General features: G+C 34.8%; 1 protein-coding gene across 1 annotated transcript in view; it reads right to left on the bottom strand.

Annotated features, from left to right (window-relative positions):
* Nucleotides 1-16,200, bottom strand: part of LOC123246435 (CD2 associated protein) — a 160,069-nt gene extending 143,869 nt beyond the window's left edge. The window contains exon 1 of the mRNA XM_044675335.1: nt 16,023-16,200. Coding sequence (XP_044531270.1) covers nt 16,023-16,200 — 178 coding nt within the window. The remainder of the gene's footprint in view (nt 1-16,022) is intronic.
* Between the last annotated feature and the right edge of the window lie 3,420 nt (nt 16,201-19,620).

The raw sequence follows: 19,620 nt of genomic DNA, 5'->3' as shown, positions 1-19,620 counted from the left end.
AAACTCCATGATGGGGGAAGCTGGGTGGCTCAGTGGATTGAGAAGCAGGCCTAGAGATGGGAGGTCCTAGATTCAAATATGACCCCAGGCACTTCCTAGCTGTGTGACCCCCCTAGGCAAGTCACTTGCCCCCCCACCCCACCCGCCCATTGCCTAGCCCTTACCACTTACCACTCTTCTGCCTTGGAACCAATACAGAGTATTGATTCTAAGATGGAAGGTAAGGGTTTAAAAAAAAAAAAAAAACACACAACAACTCTATGATACAAATAGAGTTGTAATGCTTAAGACAAGGAGAACCAAAACAGAAGGGGAAAAAAATAAACCAAGATGTCTAACTGTTGCAAAACCAACAATGTTATCAAATAGGCTATATAGTTAATAGATTACAAATCATGACCAGGTTGGAATTATACCTGTAATACCAAGAAGGCATAGTAAGTTTATTTAAATGTAAGAAAAATTACAAAAGATTGTTAATTACAAAAATATTTTTTAAAAGCATTTGAACTAGGTGGGGCTCAGTGGATACAGGGTCAGACCTAGAGGCAGGTTCAAATCTGGCCTCACACACTTTCTAGGCAAATCATTTAACTTCAACTGCCTAACCCTAGCTATTCTTCTTCTGCCTTGGAACTGATACTTAGTATTGCTTCTAAGATGAAAAGTTAAAAGTTTTCAAGGAAAAAAAAAACTGCTATCAAGATATGGGAAAAAGTCTAACAAACCAACACCTATTTATTAAAAACAAACAACAAGAAAGGAAAGAAACAAATGGAGTTTTCTTCAATAGGTTAAATAAAATCTAATTAAAATAACAGAAAATTATATGTAATGGAGAAAGGTTAGAAATCTGTGCAATAAGACTGAAGGCCTTTAACATATCTTTTATCACTTCTTTGGCATTCTAGAAATACTACTCGCAGAAACATAAAAAAAAGAAATCTTGTGAAAAAACATAGTAAAATAAGAAACTGACTGCCTTTGGTCGCTTATGTCAATCTAGAAAAGCTAAGTCAATTAAAAATTAGACATTAAATTCAGGGAAGTTAAAGGGTAAAAGACAAAATCCACATAAATCACAACCACATTTATATAATTATCAACAAAATCCAGCAGAGATAGAAAAGGAAACTATTCAAAGTAACTATATAGAGTACAAAATACTTGAGTGACTACTTACAAAGAGAATTAAGGAGCTATGGTTGCAATAACAAAATATTCTTTACAAAAATAAAGCATATAATTAGAGAAATACTGTTTAAAAAGGTAGGCCATGCCAATATAATAAAAATGACAAGAGTACCCAAATTAATTTACTCAGTAATAATCAGATTACCAAAGAATTTTTTTTTAGAGATAGGAAAAATTAAAGACTCAGTAACAAAAAGTCAAGACTATCAAAGGAAATAATGAGGAAAAAGTAGAAAAGAATATATTAGATTCTCAAAGCAGTAATCTTCAAAACAATTTGGTACTAGTTAAAAAACAATATTCAGTGAACACATTAGTAACATAACATATAGATATCTATCTACAGTATATATAGAACTGATTAAAATGTATAAGTCATTACCCAAAAATTAATACCCAATTTTCAAAGGAAAAAATTCAAATTAGAAACAAATGAAATTTAAAAAATGCTTGAAACTGCTAATAATTAGAAAAAATGCAAACTTAGGTTCTACCTAATACCTAATACCTAATACCCATTCACACTAGCAAAAGACAAAAAAAAAAAAATCATCATCATTGAAAGAGTTAGGGAGAAACTGATACATATTTTAAGGACCTCAGTAGATATTCCAGTAAATTAAGAAGTCTGTCCATCCCAAATGAATCAACACCAATCCCTGCAATTGTGTAAGCTCCTTGCCTCCCTCCTGATAATTTTTGGTTCTTCTATATATGCTTCAAATCCATCAGATTGTCAAAATTGACAAAAATAAAAAATGACAATTGTTGGGGAGATTCTGAAAGAAAAAAAACACTAATTCATGGTGATGGGGCAATGAATTGGTCCAACCATTCTAAAAAGTCATTTGGAGGTATACCTAAAGACACTAAAATGTGTATACCTTTGACCCAGAGATACCATTATCCCCAAAACGATAAAAACAAAGAAAAAGATCTATATGCACAAAAATATGCATTAAAAAACTTTTTGTTGCAACAAAGAATTAGAAACATGGTGGATACCCATTAAATGGGGAGTGTACAAATTATAGCATATGGATGTAATAAAATAGCATTATTCCCCCAAAAATGACCAAAAAGATGGCATACAAAAAAATTCAGAAAAATGTTAACATATGTCTGTGTATATATAACCATACTGATTCACACTGAATTGAACAGAACCAAGATAATTTATACAGTGATTACAATAATATAAAGGAAAACAATTCTGAAAGACTTAAGAACTCTGTTGAATGAAAATACTTTCAGTTATAGCCAATTTTCCCAGTAAGGGCACCATTCCATAGACTTCCTCCTACTACCCTCCAGGGCTCAGAGTGGCTCAGTCCCCCTCAAAACTAGGCACTCAATACCACCTCTCACCCCAGCCAAAGCTTGGGAAAATGAGAGGGTGCAGGGAATCAAATCTGCTTAATGTGAATTTGTAAAGCAAAAACTCTATACTATTTTATTTGAACTTTAATACCATAACGCAGGCAGGACAGGAAACTGAAGCTCAGAAATTCAATGACTTTTAGAAGAAATGCCTCCTTGCAATGGTATTGTTTTTATGAAAACAAGGCAAGTGTTTATTGAGACAGGCAAGACTACAGTATATCCTAGACTAAATTATAAACTTCAATAATGAAAAGCTATCATTCAATTGAAGTAAGTGATATTTGAAGGGAAATCCTAAAATAAAATTAGTAACCAATTAGTCTCAAAAATACAGGCAGCTATGACAATTTCTAGTCTGAAAATGATCTATAAGTTTGGGGATCAAATTACCCAGTAGGCTTAGAATAAACAATGCTGATCACTAAATATTTAGCAATAAAAAGATGTGTGGCCTCACTTTAGAGTGCTGCTTTACTAACCATCAAGCTTTGAACTTTCTATTCTTACTATGATTCCATAGATAACACTGGACTTCTGTCAGAAATACTTTATGGCAAATAGCTCAACTGTTAAAATCACAGAAAGGGACCTTTGAAGCATCTAGTACAACTGCCTTGATTTGCAAGATAAAAAAAATGAGATCCCTTCAAAATATAACTTGTCCAAGGTTATATAACTAGTAGTCAGTGGTGGTGCCAAACAGAACTAGAATTTAGGTCTTCTTATGTCTGTCAAGGATTTTTCTCCCCTAAATGAAGTCTCTCAGCATTAGAACCAAGGTCTATAATATATCACTCACTATACCAAAAAAACCCCAACAAGATTAAAAATATATTGGGAAATAAGTCATCATTCAAAATTTTTTTAAATCTGGATACATATATAGCAAGAGATTAAAATCAGTTATTACTGGTTTTTTTCCACAGGGAAAGGTCTAAGAGAACAGAAATTTGCAAATTTGACCTGAGTTGGAGCTATTTACAGGAGTTGTTAACTATTTCCTTGTATAAAGTGGATGTTGCTCAAAGATCTGTCATCTTAGACAAATTCTATCAAGTCTGATATAGTTACAGAGGAAGATAATCATTTTCTTATCCCCTGGGCAGAGAAATCAATTATTTTTAACTCGTTCCCAGCCATGAAACATCCCAGTAATTGTAACCAAGCTTTCAGAATATCAACATCTCTGCATATTCCCTTCTAATCTGCTGTCAAACATATACTTTAAATCATCACCAACACTGGCAAAGACCAGGACAAATGGGTGATACTAACCTCAGCCAGAGAGATATTCAGATTAATGTTAGCTCTCTTTAATGGTAGAAAATTGATCACTTCAAGCTAGTCCTCTATCAGGTAAATAATAACCTTAAGAGAGAACAACAAAACTCTGCAACATGTCTTTGACATATATGACCTTAGAAAAAGATCACAGAGGCGGTAGAAATCTAAAACAGGTGGTTGGTTCCTCAGAACTAGATTTTTTAGTAGAAAAGGCTGAGCAATAGTAAAAAAGACAAACCAACTCTGAAGAGTGATTCCAGAGAGCAAAAGCTGAGTGTTACTTCATTAGCCATAGCAGAGAAACTATGGTCTGGTTCAGCTAGGTTAGACAGAAGCAGCAGAGGGCAATGTTTACCAGCTCTCTGGCTCCAAGAATATCATTTTAACAGCAAGGACTGTAATGAAGTAAGCAGGCATGCCGGAGACAAGTGAAATTATTTTCACTGACTTTCTCTTTGCTCCTGAAGTCATTAGAAGGTCCTGGAAAATTATAGATCCACCTGAAGGTTATCCCCGCCTTCTCTGCTCTAGTCTCATTCAAAAGCTCAGGAGGGAACTCTCAATTTGAGACTGTAAGCATTTAGCACTAAACTAAATGTGCTTACCAGAAATGCTGAGTTTTCCCATTCAGATACAATACCCTTCTCTGGATAACTTTACGGCCTGAGTTGTGGAAAGAATAAGAACAATCTGGGAGACAAAAAACTGGGTACTTTTACCTTAAATGAATGACGCTCAAACTCCACCTCCTTGCCTCACCCACCCCCAAACCACGTGTTAGTCCCAAACAATCAATTCCAAATGAAACTAACAAAACAGAGCTCCAATTCAGAAAGAAAGAAGTGAGAAAAGAAGGAGAGGAAAAGAGAGGGGAGAAGAAGGAAAACAAAAGAGAATGAGGGAGGGAGAAGGAGAAAAAGCAGGAGGGGGCAGAGAGAGATGTAGAAGGAGAACAAGATAGGAGGCCAGTGGTTTCAAACTAAAAGTGGAACAGGTGTCAAACCATAACAGGGTCCACTAATCTGTATAGAAGAATCCTTGACAGCCACATATTGACTTATCTTTAAAATTTTTAATTCAAAATTGTAACAATGACTTAGCTACTCTGATCAAACAATACATCAAAAACAATTCCAACTATCCTATGACGAAAAAATGCTATACACCTTCAGAAAGAACATTTTTCGCTTTATTTTTCTTCCTTTTGTGTGTTTCTTTGCAACATGGCTAAGATGGATATGTGTTTTGCTTTGTTTTTTTTAAACTCTTATCTTCCATCTTGGAATCAATATTATTTACTGGTTCCAAAGCAGTAAGGGGCTCAGCAATGAGGATCAGGTGTCACACCTAGGGTCACACAGCTGGGAAGTGGCTGAGGCCAGATTTGAACCCAGCACCTCCCTTCTCTGGGTCTGGCTCTCAATCCACTGAGCTACCTAGCTGCCCCCTGGATATGTTTTGCATGATTTAACAAGTATAACTGATATACTCTCAAGGTGGAAGGAGAGAGGGTGAGAGAGAACTTGAAACACAAAAATATTTTTTAAGAATGTTAAACTTTTAAAAAATTTGATTGAGAAATATTTAATGAAATAATAAATCCACACAAAGTAATAAAATGTAATGTTATCTATGTTTTGTGTTATTGTTTATTTTGTCAATTAGTTAATAATATCTTAAGCTGATTTGGGGAGATGATTTTTGTCTATAAAATGAAATATAAAAATAATTACTTTTCTCATGTAATTTGCATTTATAACTTGTGATCATAGTCATTCTTAATGTAGCTCAGAAGTAATATTTCTTAGAAAAAACTTAACAATACCTAATAAATAAGCACATTTGAAACAGAATATTTACTTCAAATTATTTAGCTAAATCAGGAGGCAATGAGAACTTAATTTACCAAAAATAATTAAAATATTCATGAAACTGCTGAAATAGAGGCTTATCTCCTAAAAGTCTATCAGTAATATCATAATATTTTAGTTTAAGATCTAGAAGGGACCTTTTAAAGATAACTGACCATCTAAAAAAGATGAGAGAAAAACTAAAAAGGACTCATTCACATATTCTTTTTAGTAACAAAGAAATGGAAACTGAGAGGTCCCAACAATGAGAAAATGGTTGAATAAATTACCATATATGATTGTGATAGAACACTACTGTGCCACATATACCACAAGAAATGATAGAGGGGATGGATTTGATGAAGCTAGAAAAACTTATGTGAACTAACTAATATAAACAGAATAAAGTGAGCAAAATGAGAACAATTTACATAATAACAACAAATTATAAAGCAAAGAATTCTAAAAGACTTAAGAACTCTGATAAATGACCATCCATGATTTCAAAGGAGTAATGATGAAGCATGCTAACTACATCCTAAAAGATGTGATAAATTCAATAATGCAGAATGAGATATATATACATTTTTGGGCAGGGCCAACATATGAATTTGTTTTGCCATTCCATTTTACAAACAAGGAAGCTGAGGCCCACAAAGTTGGAAGTTTTTTGCCTAAGAATACAACATCTAATTAATAGCAGGACTACATTAACTGATTCTTAGTCCAGTGCTCTCTCAACTAAGCTAATATCAAGGATATCATCTACAAAATGAGGGCCTTGAACTAGACAGCCTGTGAGATCTTTTAGTTCTAGATTTATGACTCCACAATATTCCTGTCAAGATGAAAAAGACAACTACTATCAGGAAGTCACCAGCAAATGGTTACATTTACATTTTTTTGTTGTTTTATCTGATTGAGTCTGTTACTCTTATTTCCAAAAAAAAATTTAGTAGCAATACTCTCACTTACTCCAACAAGTAGGCTATATAATATGGACCCCGAGGCTCAAAGCAGAAATGATAACCAAGAGTTAGGAGTCAAGAGATTACCAAGAAAAAAAAAGTCATAAAATAGATAAGAATTCACAACTATGAGAAGATGGGAAAAGTTAGACCACAGACTATCAGAATTCTAATGATATAAAGACCAGGATTTAAAAATGGTATAAATTACACTAGCATAGATGGCAGCCACAGAAACTCTGAAAACCACTAGAACTATATTCATAAGAGTTGTAGAAGACTAAAAGCAACATAGAAAGTTCCTATTTTGATCACAAAGCTCACCTTTCCAATCTTGTTTTATTTATAACCTGGAAGACGACATTATTCTGTGTCCTAAGTGGGGAAAGTTGTTACCATACAGATGAAACACCAAATAACTTTCAAGAAGGATGTGGTCCAAATTCTTTGAAATTTTACAATAATTTATCCAGCTCAAACTTGGAATTCTATCCTAAGCAACTTCATTAATATTCACAATGTGTAGGCAATTATAAGACTTTTGGCACTTGACTGCATGTCATAACGCAATGTCCTTCCCATACAACAGAAGAAACACCATCTCATGATGTCATTTCCTTAGGTCTACCTCTTGAGATTATCCACTCTCAGGAAAAAAAAAAAAAGCCTAGCAGATAAGATGAATAGTGATAAGTACTATTTATTACTATAGAGCTCTAATCAAAGTTTATATAATTCTGTTGTCACCATATACCCATGTTGGCAAACCTATGGCTCGTGTGCTAGAGAGCATGCCAGAGGGGGGCTGCTCCTCTCCCCCCCTTCTCCATGCACACCTGAGGACATTTCTCAGGTGACCTGCCCCTCTGCCCAGCAGTCCAATAAGCTTCCCTTCTCCCCTATCTGGGGTAAGGGAGGTGGGATCACCTGCAGTGTGAGGGTTGCAGTTTGGGCATTTGGTCTCTAAAAGATTCTCCATTACTGCCATATGCCATAATGGAATAATGTTCTACATATTCATAATCTTACATATTCAAGTGTTTACATATTCATAATGTTCTATATATTCAAATCTATTTGGTTCATCTTTACATTTCAAGTAAACTTCTATGATGAAAACATGCTTTAAGTTTAAATACTGTGCCCTACAAATTTTCAAATTAAAACCTAGATCAAAACACTATTTCTCTAGCCACAGAATAAATAGTATTAGAAAAACTTATAGCTCAACAACATTCACCTTAATTTTTAAGTTTATCTTTTATTATCAGTTACAAAATGAATCTAATAAGTCCTTCCAAAATATTCAGTTAGCTGAGAATAGCCCTAATGCTAATCAAAATTCCACGCCCCAAAGACATGAACATGTATATGATTATAGCCAGAAAAAAATATAAGAGGGATTTCAACAACACAAATACAAGGAAACCAAGGAAATAATAACGAGAACCAACATATCCTTTCTTATGAACATTTATAAAACTGGATATAGCATTTTTAGATTTTATTTTAGAAGACATTTTCAAGCAAGCTCTATGGTCAAGGCATCTAAAAAACACCCCATGATTCAACAACTGAATACCTTTATTCCACTTATTTAGCTCACAAAAATAAGTTAAGTTGCTAGTCATAAAAAGTAAGAGAACCACACCTATCATAGTGGAAATAACTATGGATTTAAGAAGAGTCAAAAGATCTAGGTCTTAGTCTATACTCTAATATCCATTCCGACAAGTAAATTAATCTCTGAGCCTTGGTTTCCACTTCTGTAAAATAGAATACTTATACTATAATTCACAAAGCAAAGGGCTTTGAAAAACTAAATGTGATAGTATTACTACTATCCCACAGCATTCATCCTTCCTTCTAACACAGTTCTTTGACCATAAATGGCATTTGTAAATGTTTAATGAACTGAATTCAATATAAATAAGGCTACACCTGAGGTCCTTTTACCTAAAATAAGGCCAGAATTGCTGGCAACATCTTTGTGCATGTTAAATATTTAAGCTCTTCTGATAAGTATCATTTCTTGCAAATTCCTAAACAAGTATATTTTTCTGGCACTGCTATAGAATCTAGTTAGTTCATTCTTAACATAATAACCATCTATAAACATTTATTAAAATACCTACTCTGTGCCTGGTACTGAGGTTACAAACACAAAAGTGAAATAGAAAAACCTTTGTCCTCAAAGAGCTTCACAAGATCATTAAAAGCTATCCTGTTCAAACTGGTCATGTTTAAAAAAAAAAAAAAACATAAACAAACCTTCCCAACTGATTTTTTATAAGTCATGTAATTTCACTGGCATGGGAAGTCTGGTGAGGAAAATATCTTCTGCCAATATAGACAACTGTTTTACACAGCACTGAACATTAAACTGTCTTGCCCAGGAACTCAGCCAATATCTGTATGTGAAAAACACTTAAATCCAGGTCACAGTCTTATAGATTAGAACTAAGAGAGACCTTAGAGGGCTCTCTTCTGATATACTAATTATATGACCCATAATTAAAAGTTAATCCAAAAATGTCTACATTACTTTGAACAGAGTGCCTAATAATAAATTATATCTACAAAAAAATTTAATTCTAAAAATGTCATAGCATCATAGATAAGAACTAAGAGAGACCTTGGAGGCCATCTCATTTTACAGATGAGGAAACTGAGATTCATGGAGGCTAAGTTACTTGCTTGCCCAAAGTCATAAAATGCCAAGACCAGGATTAAAATTCTGGTGACTACAAATCTAACTATAAGTGGTCTGGAAAAGAAGTGGTTTTCAAAGTTTCAAACAAAGCATTAAGGGGCAAACTGTCCTTAAAAAGTATTATAAGTATTTAAAACTACCCTCAAGACACAAGACTAAATGTTTCCTATACTATATCAAATTAACGATCACAAGATATAGTTAAAATACTGGTCTTTTTTTAATCTTTTAAGTAATTTTTCTCCATAGTAGGACAGAGGTTAAATATAAAACCAACCTTTACATTCAGTTTCCTCCTTTTTCATCAATAAAATTCCAAGCCCAAAGATATACAAGTAGCTCATTAAAAAACAACAACAAAAACCTATGCTGATAAGAAACATGAAAAGAGGTTAAACAAGAGCAATAAGGAACTTCAAAATGTCATTCAGGTCAACTCAAAAATGACTCCAATCCTTTCTATGAAATGCACGCTAAGTAGCCAAAAAGCATCAATTAGCAAGTAAAGGAAATATCTTTTTTTGCATGGAGGATATTTTTATGTCACTGTAGTAGACAGAGCACTATATTTAGGGGTCTAAAAGCTGAGTTCAATGCTCATTCAGCTACTTCATGCATCTGGAGCTTGGACAAGTCATGTTACTATCTTAGGGCCTCAATTATCTCATTTGTACAATAAGGCAGAATATTCCCCAACATCCCTTGAAACTAAAGAAACCAAGGATCCTATCCTATGTATGAAATCATACTGTTCATTCAACTTATTTAAAAAAGCAATCTGTGGATCTATCCAAATGCTTTGAAAATGCAGTCATCTCATATTATGTTTCTTGTCCAAAATCATCATAAAGAAATTATAGATCAATATCCCTAATGACAGATATTAAGTAAAATTTTATCATCATCTAGAACAACTTATTTAATAGATTCTACATTATGATTTGGTTACTTATTTTTATATCTGGTATACATTTATACCAAGAATTTAGGGTTGATTAAGTATAAGGTAAACTATGAATATAAGACCACATTAATAAGAAAACTAATACAAAACATAATTGCTGAGCAAGAAATGCTGAAAAATCTGACAAAATCCAACATTCATTTCTGTTTTTAAAAAACCACAAAAGTAAGAATAAATAAACATTTCTTAATATCTTTTCCTAAATATTTCCTTAATAGTAAGAATATCTAATTAAACATTATGTAATTAAGGTTAAGAGATTTTCCAGTAATATCAGTTAGAATAAGAAAGGTTGTCAATTATCAACACTATCATTTGATATAATTCTAGAATATAGTTAGATGGTAGAATGAGTAAATTTTTCCTCAGATACTAGTTAATGATCTAGGACAAGATATTTAACCTCTCGACCTCAGTTCCCTCACCTGTAAAATGGAGATAAAAGCACCTACCTTCACAAGGCTGATAATGAGGATCAAATGAGATAAAACTACTATGCAAACCTTGAAATATTATATAAATGTCATTACATAAATTCTAGAAATATTAGCTATAATAGTAACAAGAAAAAGAAATCAGAGAAAATACAGGAAGAGAGAACAAAAGTACCACTTTTAGTAGGTAATATGATGGTTTATCTAGAGAACATGAATCAAAAAAAAAAAAGATCATGACAGATGAACAATATTTCTAAATATTATCAACAAAGCCCAACAGTAAGGAGATACTCTATTCAAAATAACTAAAACTGTATAAAATATATGGTTACCAAGATACACATAGCAACTATACAAACACAACTACAAAACACTATAGAAATAAGAACTTAAATAACTGGAGAAATATTAATTGCCTATAGGTATGCAATTCTAATATAATAAAAATAACAACATGGTCTGTTCTTAACTAATTTGGTACTAAATCAAACTACCAAAGGATAGTTTTTACTGGGCTAAAAAAAAATACGAACAAAATTCAACTAGAGGAACAAAGAAGAAAAGGTCAAGAATCTTGAGTAAATCTAAATGAAAAAATTGGAAAGGGGCCTAGGAGCACCATATCTCAAACCATATTAATTAAAGGAGTCAGTAACCATCAAAACTATTTAATACTTTAAGTTATAAAACAAAGGGGATAATCAGTAAAACAGATTATGTACACAACATATACAAGCAAATGAACATAGTAACACACACAGTAATTGATAAAACAAAGACCCCAGCAACTGGAGTAAGAATTTACTATTCAACAAAAACTGTTAGGAAAACCAAATAGTATTCTGGAAGATGTTAGGCAGATACCTTTTACCATATACCAAGACACACCCCATGATACATGACAATTTAGGAGCAAGGAAGAAAATAATTTTCAGAACTATAGGCAAGGGAAGAATTCATAATCAAACAGAGGATAATTAAGATCAGAGAAGATAAAATAAATATAACCAGAGGATAAAAAGGATCAGAGAAGATAAAAATAGATAAGTTCAATTATCTAAAATGTAAAAGTTTCTGCATAAAGAAAACATATGTAGTTAAAATTAGAAGACAAACCCGTAAGTTGGGGGGTGGGAGGTGGGGGAAACCTTTGCAATTAAACTTCTCTGATAAAGGTCTCATTGCCAAGAAATGTAAGGAACTGAATCAAATTTATAAGAAAAAGAGCCATTACTCAATAGATGAATGGTTCAAGGAGTTTTCAAAGGTTTATTAAGAAATTTTCAAAAGAAGAAATCTAAGCTTTCAACAACCATGTGAAAAAATGTTCTAAATAACTAATAAGAAGAAATACAAATGACAAAAAAAAAAAACTGTTAGATGGGCTACTTGAAAACAGGTACACTGGTATGTGCTTTTGGCAGAGCTGTGTAATCAGTTCAGCAATTTTGGAAAAGCAAGTTTACCCCAAAAGTTATTCATCTGTGCATACCCTTTGATTCAGAAATATCACTACTAGACCTGTATCTCAAAGAAAGAAGTATAAAGATATTTATATGTCAGCAACTTTCTCTGTTATAGTAAAGAACTAAGGAGGTATCCAACAACTATGGAATGGCTAAAAAAACAACCACCAAAAAAAACCACTACGATACAAAATAATGCATCATTACAACACCTTAAGAAATGACATAAGGGATGGTTTTGGAGAAACCTGGGAAAACTTACAAGAACTAATATTGAGTGAAGAGAGAGGAACCAGGAAAACAATCTATACAACAATATCACTGTAAAAACAATTCTGAAAGGCTTAAGAACTCTGGAACATAGTGACCAAGCATGATTCTGGCGAACGGATTATAAAATATGCTACCCATTCTCCTGACAAAAAGGTGATGGACTCTATTTGCAGAATGACATAAAATTCTGAATTCAAATCATGTAGGAAGCAGTTTGCTTTACTAAAATTTTTGCTACAATGTTTGTTTTGGGTTTGAATGTTTTGTTTTGTTTTGTTTCTGAATGAAGACGGACAAAAGGATGAACTCACAGGAAGAAAAAAATTATTAAAAATGTTAATGAAATGCAGACAAGAACAGAAGGAAAACTGGAAGGAAATACAATTCAGTAGGATAGCTTTGAAAGTTACAAGTCGAATTTAATGTTACTTTAAAAAAAAAAAGCAATTTGTGCATAAGAGATTCATCATTTTATCCAGAATTCTTTCTGTTCTTCTTTGTAAATTCAAGTACTCAGCTGATTAAGCTCAGAATTTTTAAAAATGGGATAAAAGTTATGATAAATGGGTTATAATAAGTAGGGTAATAAGTTTTGATGTACATGATTATAAATACCCCCTGAAGTTCTCAAGCAATCCTTCCACAAAAAAATCCACCTTACAATATGTCATCATGGCATGGAAGAAGAATATTATTCCATTATCTCAGTTATAACAGCTCAATTCATTATCTGATCAAGAATACCTTATGTGAGGGCAGCTAGATGGCTCAGTGGATTGAGAGTCAAGCCTAGAGATGGGAGGTCCTAGGTTCAAATTTGACCTCAGATACTTCCTAGCTACATGACCCTGGGCAAGTCATTTAATGCCCATTGCCTTGTCCTTACTGCTTTTCTGCCTTAGAACCAAAACACAGTATTGATTCTAAGATGGAAGGTAAGGATTAAAAAAAAAAATTCCTTATGTACAACATACAAGTGATCAGCCAGTCTAGACTTGAAGGCCTGCAATGAAAGAGAATTAGCTATCTCCTATGGCAACCCATTATTCTACTTCTGAATCCCTCTAATTGTTAGGAAGCTTACCATCTAATACTTTACATGAAAATAGAGGCTATTCACCATGAATTCTTAGGATAAAGAAACAGCCCTTCTCCTTGAAATTTGTCCCCACAAACATTCTCTTCTATTCACTGGTTCCACAGTTATCTAAAAACACCCTCATCTCCAAAAAGCTCTCACTTCACCACACTATTCCTCTCAAACTTTCCTCCTGAATTTCACCTGCTCAAGATTCTGTCCTAGGCCCATTTCTCCTACCTATATTCTTTCTCGGTGAACTTATCAGCTCCAATGAGTTTATCTCCAAAAAGAAGACTTTTAGATCGCTATTCAGAAGTCACCTCTCTCCCGAATTCCAGGTTGGAATTGGTTGCCAATTGTCTATTTGACATTTTGAACAGATGTCTTATAGATATCTCAAACTAATCACATCTAAAATAGAACTTATTCTAATTCCCTACCCCACTTCTGACTTTTGAACTTTTCTCTTTGCCAAGGGTACCAAACTTCTGCAAGACACCCAGATATACAAAATATCAGTGCTATCCCTCAATTCCTCACACTCTCAACTGTGTAAATGGAATTAGCTCAATCTCATTCTCATTCATTCTTTAGACTTTAGTCACCAGGAATAATGTCACCCCACCCAACTTAGAATTAAGTGGGGGAGGGGGAGGTCTATGACCCACATGTGATAGTATAGTAAGTGACAAATCAAAAACAAGTGCCTGCTCCCTAGGCAGTCCAAAATAGTGTTGAGGCTGCCATTTGTCCACATGAAAATGGAGGTGGACACAGGAAGTGACGAAAGCTGCTATCTTTTAAATATGATGGCAACTTCCTGTGCAGGGCTTTGGCACTTAGAACTTGGTGTTGAAGGAGCTCGGGTGAGACCTCAGACTGCTTCCCTTTGAATTGTCACTTGGGTAAAAGTTAGGCTAACACTCTTTCTCTTCCCTTGGCATTTCTAGAGGCTCTAGCCTCAAGGAGGCCTCTCTTTTTAGAGGAGGACTTGTGGCTAGAAGCCTTGTTTAATTGACCTCTGTGCCCCCTCTGCTTGGGGCCTCAATAGCCTACCTGGTCCGAGCCTCTGGTCCAGGCCAGAGTTTCTCTCTCATTTTCCCTACCTTCGACCTTCCTGAGTGTAAATAAACCACCATAAAAGTCATCCTGATTTGGGGCCTCTTATTTGGAATCAAGTAATCGATCCTTGGCGACCAAATTTAATATCCAGCCCAACCATAATCTTTATAATTCCCATTTTTACCCCTTACACAACATATATATCAAATCAGATGATAAGTATTGTCAATCCTTTCCTTACATTCTTGAGTGTCCTCCCTTCTCTCCATAAACATAGCCATCACCCTAGTTCAGGTCCCTATCACCTCTTGGCTGAATTATTAAATACTCCTAATTGATCTTCCTGTCTCCAATCTCTCCTCTCTCCAATCTGTCCTTCTCATAGCTGCTAAAATGATTTTCTTAAAACAAATGTCTACCTATATGACTCTACTACTCAATAAACTCAAGTGGTTACCTATGACCTTGAAGATCAAATTCATAATCCCCTATTTGGCATCGAAAGCCTTTCAGAACTTGGTTCTAACTAACTTTTCTAGCCTATTCTTCCAATTAACAGTTCAGCCAAACTAGTCTTCTTATGCTCCATACACAACACTCCTACCTCAATGCTTTTACACAGACTGCTGCCTATTCCTGGAATACATTCCCCTTTACCCTGTGACTTAGAAGTCTTAGAATCCTAAGTTAAATTCAAGCACTACTTTCTACATGAGGCCCTTCCTGAAGAATTGACCCAGGTAATAGGTCCTCTCCTCTCACACCAAACAACCTCTTACTTGTCTTGTATATACTCTCCCCATCCCTCAATCCCTCCCACCAATAAAAGAGAAGTTTGTTTAGGGCAAGGACTATTTTCATTTCTGTCTTTGCATTCCTAAAACAAGATAGGCACTTAATAAATGTGTTAGTTGTGACTGTGCTCTTTGGAGACAACTAAAATAAAATTAATCTCTATGTGACAACCATTCAAATACATGAAAACAGTTATCATTTCTCCCTTAAATCTACTCTTTTCCAGACAAGCGTCTAAAATTGCTCCAATTAACCCCTCCTTTCCAATGGCATCCAATCTTCTCATCAGACTGATCATCCTCCTCTGGACATGTGGTTTGTCAATAATCTCCCTAGGGAGTCAAGATAGTTGCTTAGAAGCAGCAAAAGTCCAGACCTCTGTGAAAACCCTTCAACACTAATCAAAAACAAAGTGCTTCAAGGGGACAGAAAACCAAATCTAACAAAAATAGCTGTTTTTTGATTCAACTTGAAAAGTATGCAAAGAAGTCTGAATTCTTGGGTTTAAGTAAAAGGAAGAATGAAGGTCCCAGGGTAGGGTTCCTCCATCACCTACTGTGCTGAGACTTGGGTGGTCCGTAGAATCTCGGGGTGAGGGTTCCAGCCCAGAAAGAGTGCCTTGCTGCAACAGCTCTGCCAGGCTCCAGGCTCTGACCACAAGTTGGCAGGTAGGCAGCTTGAAGACAGGCACAGAGGGGAGGGCAGCCTGGTCCCAGCAATCACTCTCCATCTTGGGCCTCTTTTTCTCCAGGTTTTGGCCTCAGGGCACATCTACCTCCCAGATCAGCCTCCAGCCCCACTTAATCCTAATATGAATAGGGCAGATAAAAAGCCTTCAGAAGACCAGGAAGCTCAATCTCAAACAACCCTCCCCCACCAACTATTCTGAAAGCCTCTCTAAGAATCCTACTGACTACAACCATGCCAGAATACCTTGATAACAGGGCAGGAAGCCCAGCTCCCTTCAACCACCACACCTTCACCTACTCCTTCAGCTTCTGCTGCCAGCTGGGGAAGATCTGACCTCAGCGCTCATTAATATTCCATCAACCTAATCTAATCAATCAGCAGAGCAGAAAAGAAGCCCCTCAAGACAGAACAGCCCAAACCCACATATCCAGCAAATAAACAGAGGGGCAAGATTACAGCCAATGATAGGGGGGAAAGAAGGAAAAAATATGAGTAAACAACAGAAAAAGAAAAAATTACAATCAACTACATCTATCCAGGTGATGAACAAAGAACAAATGGACAGAGGAGCACCAAGGAACACCAAGAAAAAATTAAGAAACTCCAGCGAACTGCACTTAGGCTTTGGAAGAACTCAAAACACAATTCAAGAAAAAATTAAGAGAGGCTAAAGACAATTAGGAAAAGAACTTAAAAAGCAAAATAAGTAAACTGGAAACTGAGGCATCTGAACTAAAACAAGAAAACAGTGTCTTGAAAGCCAGAACTGACCAGCTTGAAAACGAGGCAAAGAAAGTTAAAGATGATATACAAAGAAAAACAGACCAGAAGGAGAAGGATGACCTAAAAGCCAAGGATGAAATTCAGTCTTTAAAAATTAGAATCCAACAACTATAAGCAAATGACTTCACAAGGCAGCAAGAGTCTATAAAGCAAAATCAAAAGAATGAAAAAAACTGAGGAAAAATATGAAATACACCTCATTGATAAAACAACAAACCTGGAAAATAGATACAGGAGAGACATTTTAAGAATAATTGGACAACCAGAAAATCATGACCAAAGAAAAAGCCTGGACATTAATCTACAGGAAATTGTCCAAGAAAACTGCCCTGATATTCTTGAATAAGAGGGTAGACTAGAGATTGAAAGAATCCACAGATCACCTCCTGCATCAAATCCCTAATTGACAACACCCAAGAATGTTATAGCCAAGTTTAAAAACTTCCAGACCAAGGAAAAGATACAAGTTGCTAAAAAGAAACCATTCAGATATCATGGAACCACAGTTAGGATAACAGGACCTGGCTGCATTCACACTGAAGGTCTAGAAGGCATGGAATAATATTCTGGAAAGCAAGGGAACTGGGTCTACAACGAAAAATCAATTACCCAGCAAAATTGACTATATTCTTGCAGGGGAAAGTATGGTCATTTAATAAATTAGAAAAATTCCATGCATTCCTAAAGAAAAGATCTGACTTAAATAGAAAACTTGATGCCCCAACACAGAACTCAAGAGAATCACCAAAAAGTAATTAAGAAAGAAAAAAAAAATTTTAAGGGACCCAATAAGTCCAAATGATTGGTATTCCTAAAAGAAAAGATGATGTTGGTAACCCTTCAAAATTGTTATTATCATCAGGGTAGCCAGAAGAAGTATATTTAGAGGGTACATTGACAAACTGTATGGGATGATATGTCAAAAAATATATATAAAAACTAGGGGTAAAAAAAGAGGATAATACTGAGAAATGGGAAAAGAATTTAAATGGGGTAAACATATTTTATAAAGAAATGTGGGGAGGGGATCAATATAATGGAAGGGTGGAAGAGGTTGGCAACAGTTAATAATTAAATCTTACTGTACTGAAATTGACTCAAGAAGGGGGGCAGCTGGGTAGCTCAGTGGATTGAGAGCCAGGCCTAGAGAAGGGAGGTCCTAGGTTCAAATCTGAGCTCAGACACTTCCTAGCTGTGTGACCCTGGGCAAGTAACTTAACCCCACCTTGCCTACACCCTACCATTCTTTTGCCTTGGAGCCAATAAACAGTACTGACTCCAAGATGGAAGATAAGGGTTTTAAAAAAGAAAAAAAAATTGACTGAGAGGGAAGAACAATCAGATCCATTGGGGCAGAGAATTGTATCGTGCTTTATAGAGAAGTAGAAGGATAATAAAACAGGCTGGTGGGGAGGGGATAATTACAAGTGAGGGAGAGGTTGGGAGGTCATTTAAAAAGCACTTTAGTGAGAGGGAAATAAATTAAGAGGGGAGGGGGTAAAAGGGGAGTAACATTAGGGAGGGGAAAGAGGAGAGACTAAAAGTGAAAAGTTGGAGGGGAGGTTAAGAGGGATAAGAGAAAAGGAGGAAGTCAAAATGGAGAGGAATACACAGATGGTAATTTTAACTGTGAATGTAAATGTGATAAACCCATAAATAAAAACGAAGCAGATAACAGAATGGATTAAAAAACAGAACTCCACCATATGTTGTCTACAAGAAACACACTTGAGAAAGGTAGACATACCCAAAGTAAAAGTTAAGAGGAGGGAGAAAAATTTATTGGGAATCAAATGAGACAAAGAAAGCAGGAGTAGCAATTATGATCACAGACAAAGCTACAGCAAAAACAGATCTGATTAAAAGAGATAAGGAAGGTAATTTTATCTTGATGAACAGCAATATAAATAATGAAGAAATACAGTACACAACATATATGCACCAAATGGTACAATATCCAGATTTCTAAAGGAGAAACTAAAGGAGCTTAAGAAGGAAATAGATAGTAAAATTGTACTAGTGGGGGACCTCAACATTCCCCTATCAGAACTAGAGCAATAAAACCGAAAAAATAAGAAAGAAGGGAAGTGAATGAAATGTTAGAAAAATCAGAGCTAATAGATATCTGGAGAAAAATAAATAGGGATATAAAGGAATATACCTTCTTTTCAGCAGCACGTGGCATATATACAAAGACTGACCATGTACAAAGGAATACAATCATTGCAAACAAATGAAGGAAAGCAGAAATAATAAATGCAATTTTTTCAGACCATAATTCAATAAAAATAATAATCAATAAGGGCTTGTGTAGAAAGGCAGATATAAAATTAAATGGAAATTAAATGATCTAATTATTCAAAATTTGTGGGTCAAAGAACAAATCAAAGAAACAATTACTGATTTCATTGAAGACAATGACAATGAGGAAACAACTTACCAAAATCTATGGGATATAGCCAAAACAGTACTCAGGGGAAAATTTATATCCCTGACTGCATATATCAACAAATTAAAAAATTTATATCCCTGACTGCATATATCAACAAATTAAAGGGAAGAGGTCAATAAATTGGGCTTGCAACTTAAAAAACTAGAAGTACAAATTTAAAATCCCCAGGAAAAAAACTAAATTGGAAATCATAAAAATCAAAGGAAAAATACTGGTAAATCTAAT

Source organism: Gracilinanus agilis, chromosome 4 (assembly GCF_016433145.1).
Source record: "Gracilinanus agilis isolate LMUSP501 chromosome 4, AgileGrace, whole genome shotgun sequence".
Taxonomy (NCBI): Eukaryota; Metazoa; Chordata; class Mammalia; order Didelphimorphia; family Didelphidae; genus Gracilinanus; species Gracilinanus agilis.
This window is presented reverse-complemented; position numbering and strand designations above follow the sequence as displayed.